The sequence below is a fragment of the Salvelinus fontinalis genome, chromosome 4 (genome assembly GCF_029448725.1).
Source record: "Salvelinus fontinalis isolate EN_2023a chromosome 4, ASM2944872v1, whole genome shotgun sequence".
In the NCBI taxonomy this organism is placed as follows: domain Eukaryota; kingdom Metazoa; phylum Chordata; class Actinopteri; order Salmoniformes; family Salmonidae; genus Salvelinus; species Salvelinus fontinalis.
The window spans coordinates 62,276,653-62,289,149 of record NC_074668.1 but is presented as its reverse complement, the minus strand read 5'-3'; the positions used below and the strand labels follow the sequence as shown (position 1 = coordinate 62,289,149).

Genomic DNA, 12,497 nt, shown 5'->3' with positions numbered 1-12,497 from the left:
GTGTAAGAGCCATTCCCTTCCTCTCCTCAACAGAATGGCTTTACTGTTGAATGCCTTCATTGACATTGGCAGACATGGGAAGCAATGTGACATTAACCACTTAAGTACAGAAAATCACTACTTTCTTCCGGCTCCAAACTCTTACAGCCTCTAAGTAGGTTCCGTAAAGCCTCCTCTAACTCTGATTGCTTGAAAGCTTTCGGACAGCCTTACAAACACTGGAATAACATCCTACAGCCTCAATTCATTTATCGAAATGTGTAATCTTATCCACAAAATAGTAAATGCATGAAGTGCTCTTTCATTCAAAACAGAAAACAAGGAATTAGAAATAAACATCAAAAAGTATATTTTCAATGAGAAAGTCCAGATTGAAAAAACAGCCTAATATATCATTACACAGAAAAAATGGGATTCCTTATTGCCAGTCTGAGATGTCAGTATAGTACAATATAGTACGTTTATGACAATTATTTCAATCACTTGGACAGACATGTTCACATAAAAATGAAATAGGGCCGTGGTTATCACACATAGATCAGCAGAATAATATATACCACATATCTACACATTACACACATCAATAAATATGCACGCGCAGCACAGTGATAATGATAACCTTTGTGAAAGTGCAACATAAAAGAACATTGCGGTCACAGAAGAAGAAAAAAAGAAGGAAAAGAAAAGAGACACCCAAACATGAGAACAGGTTACATTAAATTGGTATGCCTATTTTTTTTTAAATGATGAAGATGGAACCAGGTTGAATTCCCCTGCTTTGGCAATAGCCAATAAATGATTCCCAGCTCACACTCTGTTCACCATGAAATTACACAACCTGTTGAGTGTTGTCCGGGGAACGCGTCAAGTCACTGGAGAATTAATGAAATGACGTGGTGGATGGAGAGAAATTGCCTGTATAACCTATACAAGGTGCCCTTGTGAAATGTCTAAGAATAAGTCACACAACTGAAACGCAGCAGGCAAAGTCACCACTAAGAGAAGTCTACCTGTGCTGTGCTTTCAAGTTTACTACATTGTGGTCCTAAGGAAACAAGGGCAGCCATCGGCTCACATTTCACCTCCAAAGGAACATGCACAGTGGCAAGACTGTTTTAAAAATATATGATTCCATGGCACACTGCACTCCTTATATGGGTGGGTAAACAATAAAGTAAACAAGTGTTTGGTGAAATGAGGATGTGAATAACATCTTGTTTCTTACCTGACTAGACTGCCAGTGACATCAGGATCGCGGGCTGTGACTGTTCCTATAACCGTGTTGATGGGGGCATTCTCATCCACCTGCAGGACAAATGTGGGCTTGGAGAAGACAGGGGGTTCATCTGAATCTTCCACTGCAATCTTCACCGTGGCTGTATCCTTGAAGGGGGCGCCACTGTTGGGATCAAATCGAATGTTGGCCGCCTCCACCTTCAGTGTATATGACTTTTTAGTCTCGAAGTTCAGGGGCTGTGGAAAATGACAGAAAACAAATACCTTTCACTGATGTCCAAAGCAGCAAGAAAAAAATGCGCCTGATGTGGATTGAGAAGAACTTTCGGAGTTGAAATTGAATAGCGTGATCTCTGATCCTATCAAAAACATTTAAGGAAATAATCCAAGCACAGGGTGGAACAACATTTGTAATTATTAGCAATAACCACAATCTCACCTCAAGTAATCCATGTGTTACCAATTTGTTTTGTGACATCTGCTCTAGGATAGAATAAGTCTGTAAATAAGGTTAATCTAATCTGGTATCACACCAATCTGGTTAAAATGTGTTAGGAAATAATTAAAATAATGTTATTTTTTGGTTTGTGCTACCTGAAAATATAATTTTGTGGCTGTGCACTACCATGACGATAACACTGTTACAAAATCATTTGAAGGATAGCAATTATTGAGGCATTATCATCACATGAATAGAAGTGGATGTGTATTCAGGAATTCTAACACAATAATGACATTTCCTAGGGGGAATTGCATTCCTATGAGTACTTCTGTGGCAAGAAACATACCCTTGAAATTACAGTTAGTCTCATTCCTATTTCACAAGGACATTGAGAACCATTGTCCACTACTTTTTTACACATCATTGAATATTTGCAACATGTAAAAACACCACAATTTAACTCTCTGGTGTCTCAGCAACCATCCCAGACTGTCACAATTGTATTTTGAATCACCTCTGGCCGCTCTTATAATACTCAAATAATGGGATCAAGTCACTTCCACGCTCCAAAACCAGGATTTATAGGGAAATCAAAACTGGGCCTTGCCGCTTGAGGGGATCTGAGTTGGCTTTGGGAATGAGAGGGGTTAGCAGAGGGATCAAAACATGTATTCCAGCTTTTCACAAAGAAATTAAAAGAATCCAATGGTCCCCTAGGCTGGGTCGGGCCAGCGCTGGGGCAGTGCCGGCAGCAGGCCCAGCTGTGAGAGAAAAGCAGCTGGGGACGGGGACTGACAGGGGGCTTTGAAGTCCACACGTCTGGCGTCAGGGCACCCGTATGGAGAGGGCCCTGCAGCCCAGTCTTCCGCAGTCTGAGAAGCTATTTGGAGCATTTTCATTATTAACCGCCCTTCCTCTCTCTTCTCTCCCCACCTTCTTCTCCTCCTCCTCTATGTTGAGAGGAGTGAACAGCTGGACCAAGAGCAAACATTGGTTTCAAAGGATTCCAACCTAATACCAAGTATAAAGGAGCCCAGGGCTAGAAGTGTACAGGGATCAATTGTCAGAATGATTACACCGCAGTTAAAGAATAGAATACCACAATAGTTCAACTATTCAGCACTATTTCCTGATCACCACTTTTCTGTTTTTGTATTCGATTTACAACAACAATTAACAAGTCAGACTCATTACTGCATTGCAGTTATATTTGTACTTTTCAAATGTTATGCATAATTGACCATACCTTATAACAAAGCAGTATGTTAATTTTTTTGTCTCTTAACACTCTATGATCGTTTCAACAAGCGACTCTACCTTGACAGTTTTACCTCAGAATAGAACTTTGAAGATATTATTCCTATTCTCATCCTCTCAAATGATCCTCAATGACATCTGACCTCTCCACTGAGTCAGCCATATTTGAATTGGCCCTCTATGCCACTCTGCCATTACTCATTGTTTTGGGGGAGGTCAATTCATGCAGCACTTGACTCTCTGTAATCCGGAGAGCAGCACTTTGGTTTTCATATTGATGGAACACGGTAGTGGAAGTGTTAGACCGGCTTGTGTTGCTACAGTATGTGCCCATGAAGATGGGGCAGCTTTTTCACTCCATTTTCCCCATGCTTGTCCCTTGTTGATGTCCCCACCTCAGAGCCCTCCTGTGCCATGCATCAAATTCCCATGAGCCTCGGGATAGGATCTGTATGTATACACACAGGCCATTTAGAGACATCAAAGTTCAGTGCTGGCTGGTGGAGGAAGCAGAACTTCCCACTAACATCCCCCGATAGGCCTGAGGGGTGGAAGATAAAAAGCTTAGACCCAAAACAACAAAGCCACTTCCTAGTTTGTGTTTCTGCAGTCATGTTTAGATCAATATTTTTTAACCTTGCCGCAAAGAATCTTTAATAATTTGCACTTGGTATTTGACAGCAGTTTATTGAGCTATTTTTGTTGTTGTGGGTGTGGTGGTGCTATTTGCTCCATTTAATCCTATGTTCTTCCACATTGGCTAAGAAAAACTCTACAAGCTGGTGCAACAGGGCTCTGAAACCAAGAATATGTTGTTCAGAGTGCGGAACGGAAGCAGAAATACCAGTTCTGCTAAAGTAATCTGAACTTCACCATCTGGAGATGTAGAGGTGAGAAGAGAGTAGGCAGTTGATTTCCTGTTTTTCACATGCAATCTCATCCATCATGCTATTAGCAATGCAGGCAACAGATTCCAGGCCAAGTATACGAGAATAAAGTGACGAGGCAGAGCCACAGCACTGCTGTCACTGTGAAATACTAGAGGGAAGTATCTCAAAGGTCTTATTGATCATGTCTAGTTAGTTCTCAAGCCGTCTGTTTTGTTTAGTAGAGTATAATCTATTCAAGGCAGATCATCAGAAAAAATATTATTTCATTTCATCCAATAGTTTGTTCATAGTTACAGGTAGACACAGTGGATGTCCTAATGTAATGTCATTTAGAATCCAAACGCAATGACATACTATCGCACTTGAATGATCTATAGCTCTAACTCTAGACCTTAAACTAACCATGAGTCAAGACGTGAGCACACATCCATCACTCGTGTATACACTTGAATACTTCAGGCCTGAAGTAGCTCCTTCTTCTATCATCGCAGTTCCACCGACAAATTGTGATACTGTATATTGCTGTGTAACAGTAAACATTTAGATTGCTGGAGGCAAACATGACATATAATTAGTTTTCCCTTTCGTACATTTAATCATCTACCAAATCAACAGTGTAAATTTGGTAGCTGTTGTTGATATAGTCTTATAGATCAATTCAATGGTGCATTAATTAATCTTTATGCATCTTCGCCATTGAAACTGCTTTGCATGATATATGTAGTACAATAGCATTTTTTCCCTCATGGTCAATTTTAATTAAATCATTCTAGATATACAGCTCTGACCTGTAGCCTGTGTTAACGACCTTCATCCTTTGATACCCGTCTTGCAACCTACTATGTGGGCCTTGTTTAAGTTGAAGCTGTTAAAGATATGAAGTGGTTGTTGGTGGAACCCTAGGGCAAAGCAGTTTGCATCAGGTCCTTACCTTCTTCAGACGAAGGATCCCCTCTTGAGTCTGGGCATCTGTAATGATCTCGAAGACGTCCTTCTCATCACCGTCAATGATGTTGTACGTTGATTTGGCGTTCTCGCCAATGTCCCTATCATTTGCCTTTACCTTGCCACCAGGTTTACCAATGCCAAGCTCCTCTGGGATCACAAACTCGTACAGACCTGAAAAATAGGACACCATATTTATTTCACCTTAACAGTAGATGTTTCCTTATCTATGCATCGTTATAACTAGTACAATTCTGATTATTGTGGAAATTCATGAAGAAACATAACGCAGCAAAACAACAACAAATACATTCAGATTTGCTGATAATAGGTTCTAACTATAGTGTATGGAGAGAGAATTGGACATTTTGTTTACTTTTTGAGAACTTTGGCGGGTTATCGTTGACATCTGTTAGTGTGACAGTAACTGTTGTTGTCCCTGACAACCCTCCCATATGACCACCCATGTCTTTTGCTTGAATGACGACCAGGTACTCCTCTCGCATCTCTCGATCCATCCCATGTAAAGCAATTTTAATGATCGCTGAAAGCAAAAAAAAATTAACATCAAATATGTTGTTATTGCAAAAAATCAACATACACAAAAATTTATAAAATGGGGTATACAAAGGCATTCATAACGCTTGACAAGTATCCTTCATAACAACCTTTAAACACTTATTTTATTAAACAGTAGTGGAATTTCTGACAGAACACCTGGAGAGAAGCTCTGATCCTGTGAATAGCATTGCAAATCAATGTGTTTGATTGCTGAAGTGTTGTACTGCTGCCTGCAAGTAATTTGTGTTCTGATTGAATGGAAATTACACTGTCCAGGTGCGTAATGCACCCTGAAAATCTGAAGGGACACCAAGTATGTGAGGATGGCTGGGGGGTGGGGAATTTAGCATTTTTTGAACAGCTGAAACAGTTTTTACCTGCAATCTAGAGTCATCATTTTTATACTTAATTTTATGTAAAAAAATGTTTTTTTCTGCACATCTAAGCATACCTCTTGAGCTGTCTGTATCCTCCTGACAGGTGGTTCTTTAAAAAAAAGAAGCTAAATATGATTCTCTGCATCTCTGTAAAAGATTCAGTCTTATTCGGTGCATTTAGTATTTTGCTTGCTTTTCTAAAGTCTACCAACCTTGCCAGCAGGCATGCCAGCTAAGATAGTTAGACAAGCTAGCTGCTCTAACTTGATTGACAGCCTGGAATGTCTTCTTGGTAGCTAGCTATTGGGAACCTATCTGGCATAGCTAAAGCCAACATTATACAAATGCTAAGTGGCTAATTTTATTACTGAGAATAAAAAATATAGAGTACCAGTCAAAAGTTTGGACACCTACTCATTCAAGGGTTTTCTTTATTTTTACTATTTTCTACATTGTAGAATAATAGGGAAGAAATCAAAACTATGAAATAACACACATGGAATCACGTGGTAACCAAAAAAGTGTTAAACAAATCAACATTTATTTTAGATTTTAGATTCTTCAAAGTAGCCACCCTTTGCCTTGATGACAGCTTTGCACACTCTTGGCATTCGCTCAACCAGCTTCACCTGGAATGCTTTTCCAACAGTCTTGAAGTAGTTCCCACATATAATGAGCAATTGTTGGCTGCTTTTCCTTCACTCTGCGGTTGAACTCATCCCAAACCATCTCATTTGGGTTGAGGTCAGGTGATTGTGGAGGCCAGGTCATCTGATGCAGCACTCCATCACTCTCCTTCTTGGGTCAAATAGCCCTTACATAGCCTGGAGGTGTGTTTTGGGTCATTGTCCTGTTGAAAAACAAATGATAGTCCCACTAAGCGCAAACCAGATGGGATGGCGTATTTCTGCAGAATGATGTGGTAGCCATGCTGGTTAAATGTGCCTTAAATTCTAAATAAATAACAGACAGTGTCACCAGCAAAGCACCTCCACACAATCACAACTCCTCTTCCATGCTTCACGGTGGGAAACACACATGCGTAGATCATCCTTTCACCAACTCAAAGACACGGCGGTTGGAACCAAAAATCTCACATTTGGACTCAACAGACCAAAGGACAGATTTCCACCGGTCTAATGTCCATTGCTCATGTTTCTTGGCCCAAGTGGTTTCTTTGCAGCAATTCGACCATGTAGGCCTGATTCACCCAGTCTCCTCTGAACAGTTGATGTTGAGATGTGTCTGTTACTTGAACTCTGTGAACCATTTATTTTGGCTGCAATCTGAGGTGCAGTTCATTCTAATTAACATATCCTCTGCAGCAGAGTTAACTCTGGGTGTTCCTTTTCTGTGGCGGCCCTCATGACATCCAGTTTCATCATAGCGCTTGATGGTTTTAGAGACTGCACTTGAAAAAAACTTTCAATGTTCTTGAAATTTTCCGCATTGACTGACCTTCATGTCCTAAATTATCGATGGACTGTCACTTCTCTTTTCTTGTTTGACTTGGTCTTTTACCAAATCGGGCTATATTTTGTATACCACCCCTACCATGTCACAACACAACTGATTCTTTGAAGAATCTTAAACATAAAATATATTTTGATTTGCTTAACACTTTTTTGGTTACTACATGATTCCATATGTGTTATTTCATAGTGATGATGTTTTCACTATTATTCTACAATATAGATTTTTTTTTAGAAAAACCCTGGAAGGAGTAGGTTTGTCCAAACCTGTGACTGGTACTGTATATATATAACAAATGTTTATGCAGAATGGACCTTATTGACTGCAGTGGCAAAGTGCAGAATATGAACATTTCAGGGCAAGGATAATCCGCCCAGAAAACAGAGGCCGGTAGAATAATCGAATAAATAATCAACACTTAATAAAGGTCTGCTTTCGCCTGACACACTTGGCATATTATGCCAGATGGGGGTGGAGGGGGGATTTAGACTCTATTATCAGATTAATAACTTTTATGCTACACTGTCTTGAATAAAAGGTTTTACACTACGCAAATGACTTTGAAGCAGGTAAGAACAACTCTCCCTAAAAGAAGTGCTCACACACACAAACTCACACGTATGCACGCGCCACACCCACAGACACACATGCACACACACTTCAGTTATCCTCTGTTACTCACTCTACTGTCATCTCTGTTGATCATCGTTAGCTATTCAAATTAATTCCTAATCACTGAGAAGGGTGGAAAGACAAACACTCATTTCCATAGATATTTTCTAGGATTTTTTCTACCGTCCATTAACCAAGTGATGGATTGGGGTATGATGTTTATTTATTTATCAAATGCATTTGATTTCCTTCATGGTGTGGGAAGTGTCAAATGGATTATAATGTTTGTTTTTCCCTTACCTTTTATTTGTCATTAACATTCATTAAAACATCTGGCTCACTTGAATGAGCCATCTGCATGTGCTCAGTAATCATGCAAAACGTACACGCTGATCCTCAAATTGTCCTTTGATAGATAGATTCACGATGCCTTCTCCATTTTATTGTGGTAGAGGTGAGTGATTAAAATGCATAATATTGTTGAGGAGGAAACAGGGTTCCTACATGTAGAAATATGTCTTCATATGTATTATGTACATACAGTTTTGACGTTCTTGGAGCTTGTTTATTGTATGTTGTTTTTCCAAATTGTGAGCAGCTGATTTCCATCTCATTGCTTATTAATGTAATTTCACCATTATTTAATCATGTTGCTTACAGACACACTGTTAACAAGTCGGCTGAAAATGCAATTAGGAAAACAACAAAGTCAAGGTTGAAGAATAAGCAGACGGCAGATGGAATTAAAAAAGATAGCACTGTCATTTAAATGTAACAGTCCTTGAATATCTTGTCGGCAGTTATATCCTCAAAACGCAAATATAATCTGTATGCTGAGTAATTGTCTACGTATGGATAATATGCATTCAATCTGTAAATGTAGCTGAAACAACACGTGTTTTGACCGCCATCGAATCATGAAAAAAGGAGTGTATCTGTTCAGGGTCAACAACTTTCCATGCCATGACCCTGAAAGTTACATTTATTTTGCACTGTTGAGGAAAGAGCTGCAAGTAAGCATTTTACTGTACAGTTTACACATGCACATGTGACGAATAAACTTTGATTTGATTTAGTATTTCACCATGGCAATCCACTCACCAGTGTTGGGGTCTATGGAGAAGTAGGGCTGTCCTTCCAGTATGCTGTACACAAGTTTAGCACTGTTTCCATAGACTGGGTCATCTGCGTCTGTTGCCGTCACCCTAGTGACTGAGGTACCTGTATATGAGAAAGGGCACATTATTAAAAATAGAGTGGACTTCTGACACCCATAATCACTCCTTACAGCTAGCTTATCCCCCTGTAATCATCCTGGTTCCACTATAAAGCCAGAGGTACTTATTGGTAAGGTTAAAGACAACATTATTGCCAGACACATGAATGACACAGCATACTGTGCTACAACGTCCCAATAGAGAACACTATCTTACAGTGAAGGCTTTGAAAAATGAACAATAAAGAGCAGGGCTGATGCTGATGCCCAACTCGTCATTAGTCTGTGGCTCGGGCGGGAAGAGAATAAAAGGAGGAAAGCTGTTCGTAGGAAGCAACTTGACAGTACAGATGGTATGGTAATTTATTTTGTAAAATATGTTCTCAGGTGTTCTGACAACATCGGTAAATGTTCATGGTTACAGAAGGCATCAGGCCTAGCCACAGGTATCCAGGCCTGTTGTCTGCAGGAGACAGAATGGGTCATAGTGGGGGACAACACTAGTTAAGGCCACCTCTGTGCCTGTCATTAGGCTATGCCATTAATCTGGCACAAACAAAGTAATAACACCAGGCCAGTTAACATGGTGTTTCTCAGTTTTAATATAAGGATGCTGACTTTTTTTCTATTCTAGTTGATTTCTCTGCTGATTGTTGTTAGGACCATTGAAAGAAAAGTTGTGGAGTACAGGTGGAGATGTTTCCCTCATGCAGCTGCTGGCAACACACAGTCTGTTGGCCTAAACTTCTCTGTTGTACCTTGTATCACCTGGCTTTGGGACTTGGCAAATGTTTTTGAGGCTGAGAGCATGAGTTGTGCCTTTGTAGATACAGACATTCTGCAGTTCAGAATATGTGGTGCTCATCATCTGTTTTACAGGTACACTGAATAATATTCTCATGAGCCTGTTCATATGACATGTTACAGAATAAAGACCCAATCCAGTAGAATTTCAAGACTGTTTCATGAGAGAGGGTCATTAAATATTGCACATGTGGGGAATGCGTTTCCTGTTTATACAGCCAAAACATGTCAAGCAATGATTAATAGTAACCCTGTCCTCCCTTTTACAATAGCAAAACAAAGCATATAGACCATCATTGCACTTTGACTCAAAAACCTGCCTTGCTATTGCTACCCAATTATTTCACATAGAGAGCCTCAAGTGGCCCTTTGAGACATGTGTTTGTTAGTAATGTATGTGCTGTGATGACCCTTACTGTTGCCAGGGCTTACCTTTACATTTCATACTGCTTATTATTTCTGTGTGTGTGTGTGTGTGTGTGTGTGTGTGTGTGTGTGTGTGTGTGTGTGTGTGTGTGTGTGTGTGTGTGTGTGTGTGTGTGTGTGTGTGTGTGTGTGTGTGTGTGTGTGTGTGTGTGTGTGTGTGTGTGTGTGTGTGTGTGTGTGTGTGTGTGTGTGTGTGTGAGAGTGTGTACGTGTACGTGTATGCGAGCTGGAGATGAGCTACGTAGTATCAGACCCTTTCATGACATTTTATGCAATATCATTCATATACACTGTTTTCCCTGTGGTGGAAAATCACAGAACAGCTTCAAATACTGTTACAATACCAGAACTGTAGTAAACCTAGATTCATTGAAGTGTCACAAAGTCTTTGTTTAGGGAATGGGCAGGGAATGTATGGAACTAACACAAATTAATTACAAATGAAGTACTATTGATGTATTCAACAATAAAAATTAGTCTATTCTTGCAAAGCTGGTTGAGAATAATGTATATTACATATGCTATAGGTATTTGCCAATTGTCAAATGAAATTAAGACAGGACAGGAAATTGCTCCACTTTTCAGAGATAATAAGTCTTATCTGCCTAAAAGGTAAATTGCTAATACTACAATGGCAGTGGGAAAATGGAGACATATTTGCATTTAATTATGAAAGCACCTTCATACTTCTGATTGCTTGGAAGGTGTGTCTGCAGCAAATAGCAAATCCAAACTATGTGACAATACATAGGGATTGAAGTGTGGAACAAAACAGTGGAACTAGTGGGCCATGAAATAGCCCCCTCTACCTTTTTCCTTACAGAGGTGTACATTTTCCAGTCCTCTGATAAAAAAAATATGAGGGATTAAAAAAGCTTCTGTTTGGCACGGTTTCAAATCAGTACAGATTAGCCTGTCCTTCCTGGATATTGTACCGAGAATTCGGGGACACTCATGACTGCAGAGTTGGATGCACCTCTGGGCCCTTGGTCGAGGAAACTCAATTGTGAGAATATTGTCTCTGGTTTGATTTGATGCCTGTAGCCCACCGGTGCAATTACAAAGATGTAATACCTATCAACTTTAGGAGATGAAAAATAACAATCGCTTATAAAAATGAAATTCCAAAGCTGATTTGGGTCTGTGACAAAACCTCTGCAGGTTAGAGGCCTAAATCGACTGACGTGTGCAGTCACACTACTGACGTTAAATTCTCAAACAAATGTCACTTACAGTATGTGGTAGTATCTGAACTACCTTTGAGATGATTGAATGAATCCATGCTATTCCCCTGTCTAAAGACATGTGTCATGGACTTTGTTTTCTTCCAGTAGCCCACAAACACCCAGAGATGCTACAGGTTGTGTTCTTGTGGTAAACCTAATGTAATCTCATTAATATTAACTGGAGTACTGAGGACTTATTTCTACACAAATTATGAAAACAAATGTTATGCCCCACAGGTTATGAAACTACTAAGCAATTAGGAGTTATGGTCATGGTCTTTATGATGTGAAAGCTGGCGTTTCAAGAGCAAGGGCGGAGTAAAGATGTTGGGTTATATCCTTTTGTCTCATCAGATGAAAAACTAAGAGGGGCACCTCCCATTTACTGTGTACACTGCCACAGTGATAGAAAATCAATAGGAATCTTCCTTGAAAACTGGAGACGGGATAAATCCAGAGGTTTAGTGATGTCAGTTGTGGCACGGTGGCAGTGGGAGCTCTTGGTTAGTGCAATGGCTTTTGTTTCCCAGTGTCATAATTGTTTCAGTCTTGCCAGGGACCCATGAGGCTAACAGGACGTCAGACAGGCTATCCTGGTTGGATCGCCACTGACAGTGAGGGAGAATGGGGTTCTGTGGCCACATGTACATCTATGCAGTCACTGAGACATAAGGAAAGTAGTATCCAACTCTAAAACCTTGGATACACCAGTGCTGTTATCTCACTGTGTCTGCACTGTGGGGTGCACATAGACTATGGTGTCTGTCTCCAAGAACACCATGCTCAGTGGTTAGAATGGCAGAATTATTCATGTCTAGCCTCATCAAAATTTACCATATTTTCTATCTGAGATTGCAAATAATATACAAATAAATATTATGAAAATAATGTCCTTGAAATAATTACTAATTTATATCTTCACATATTTATACTCAAACGTATTGAATAATACAGTATGTGAATTAGGTTTCAATGACTCTTCAGGTTGATGAATGGATGTTCCCCAGGTCCATCATCTCCTCTGGTTTCTAG

At 39.9% G+C, this 12,497-nt stretch overlaps 1 protein-coding gene across 4 annotated transcripts in view; it reads right to left on the bottom strand.

Moving 5' to 3' along the window:
* The window catches only part of LOC129854146 (cadherin-8-like), an 82,313-nt gene that overhangs the window by 19,886 nt on the left and 49,930 nt on the right, over positions 1-12,497 (bottom strand). For all 4 annotated transcript variants that reach the window (XM_055920903.1, XM_055920900.1, XM_055920901.1 and 1 more), the window contains exons 4-7: positions 8,895-9,014; positions 5,147-5,314; positions 4,757-4,944; positions 1,226-1,473 (exon numbers count right to left, since the gene is read on the bottom strand). In XM_055920903.1, coding sequence (XP_055776878.1) covers positions 1,226-1,473; positions 4,757-4,944; positions 5,147-5,314; positions 8,895-9,014 — 724 coding nt within the window. The remainder of the gene's footprint in view (positions 1-1,225; positions 1,474-4,756; positions 4,945-5,146; positions 5,315-8,894; positions 9,015-12,497) is intronic.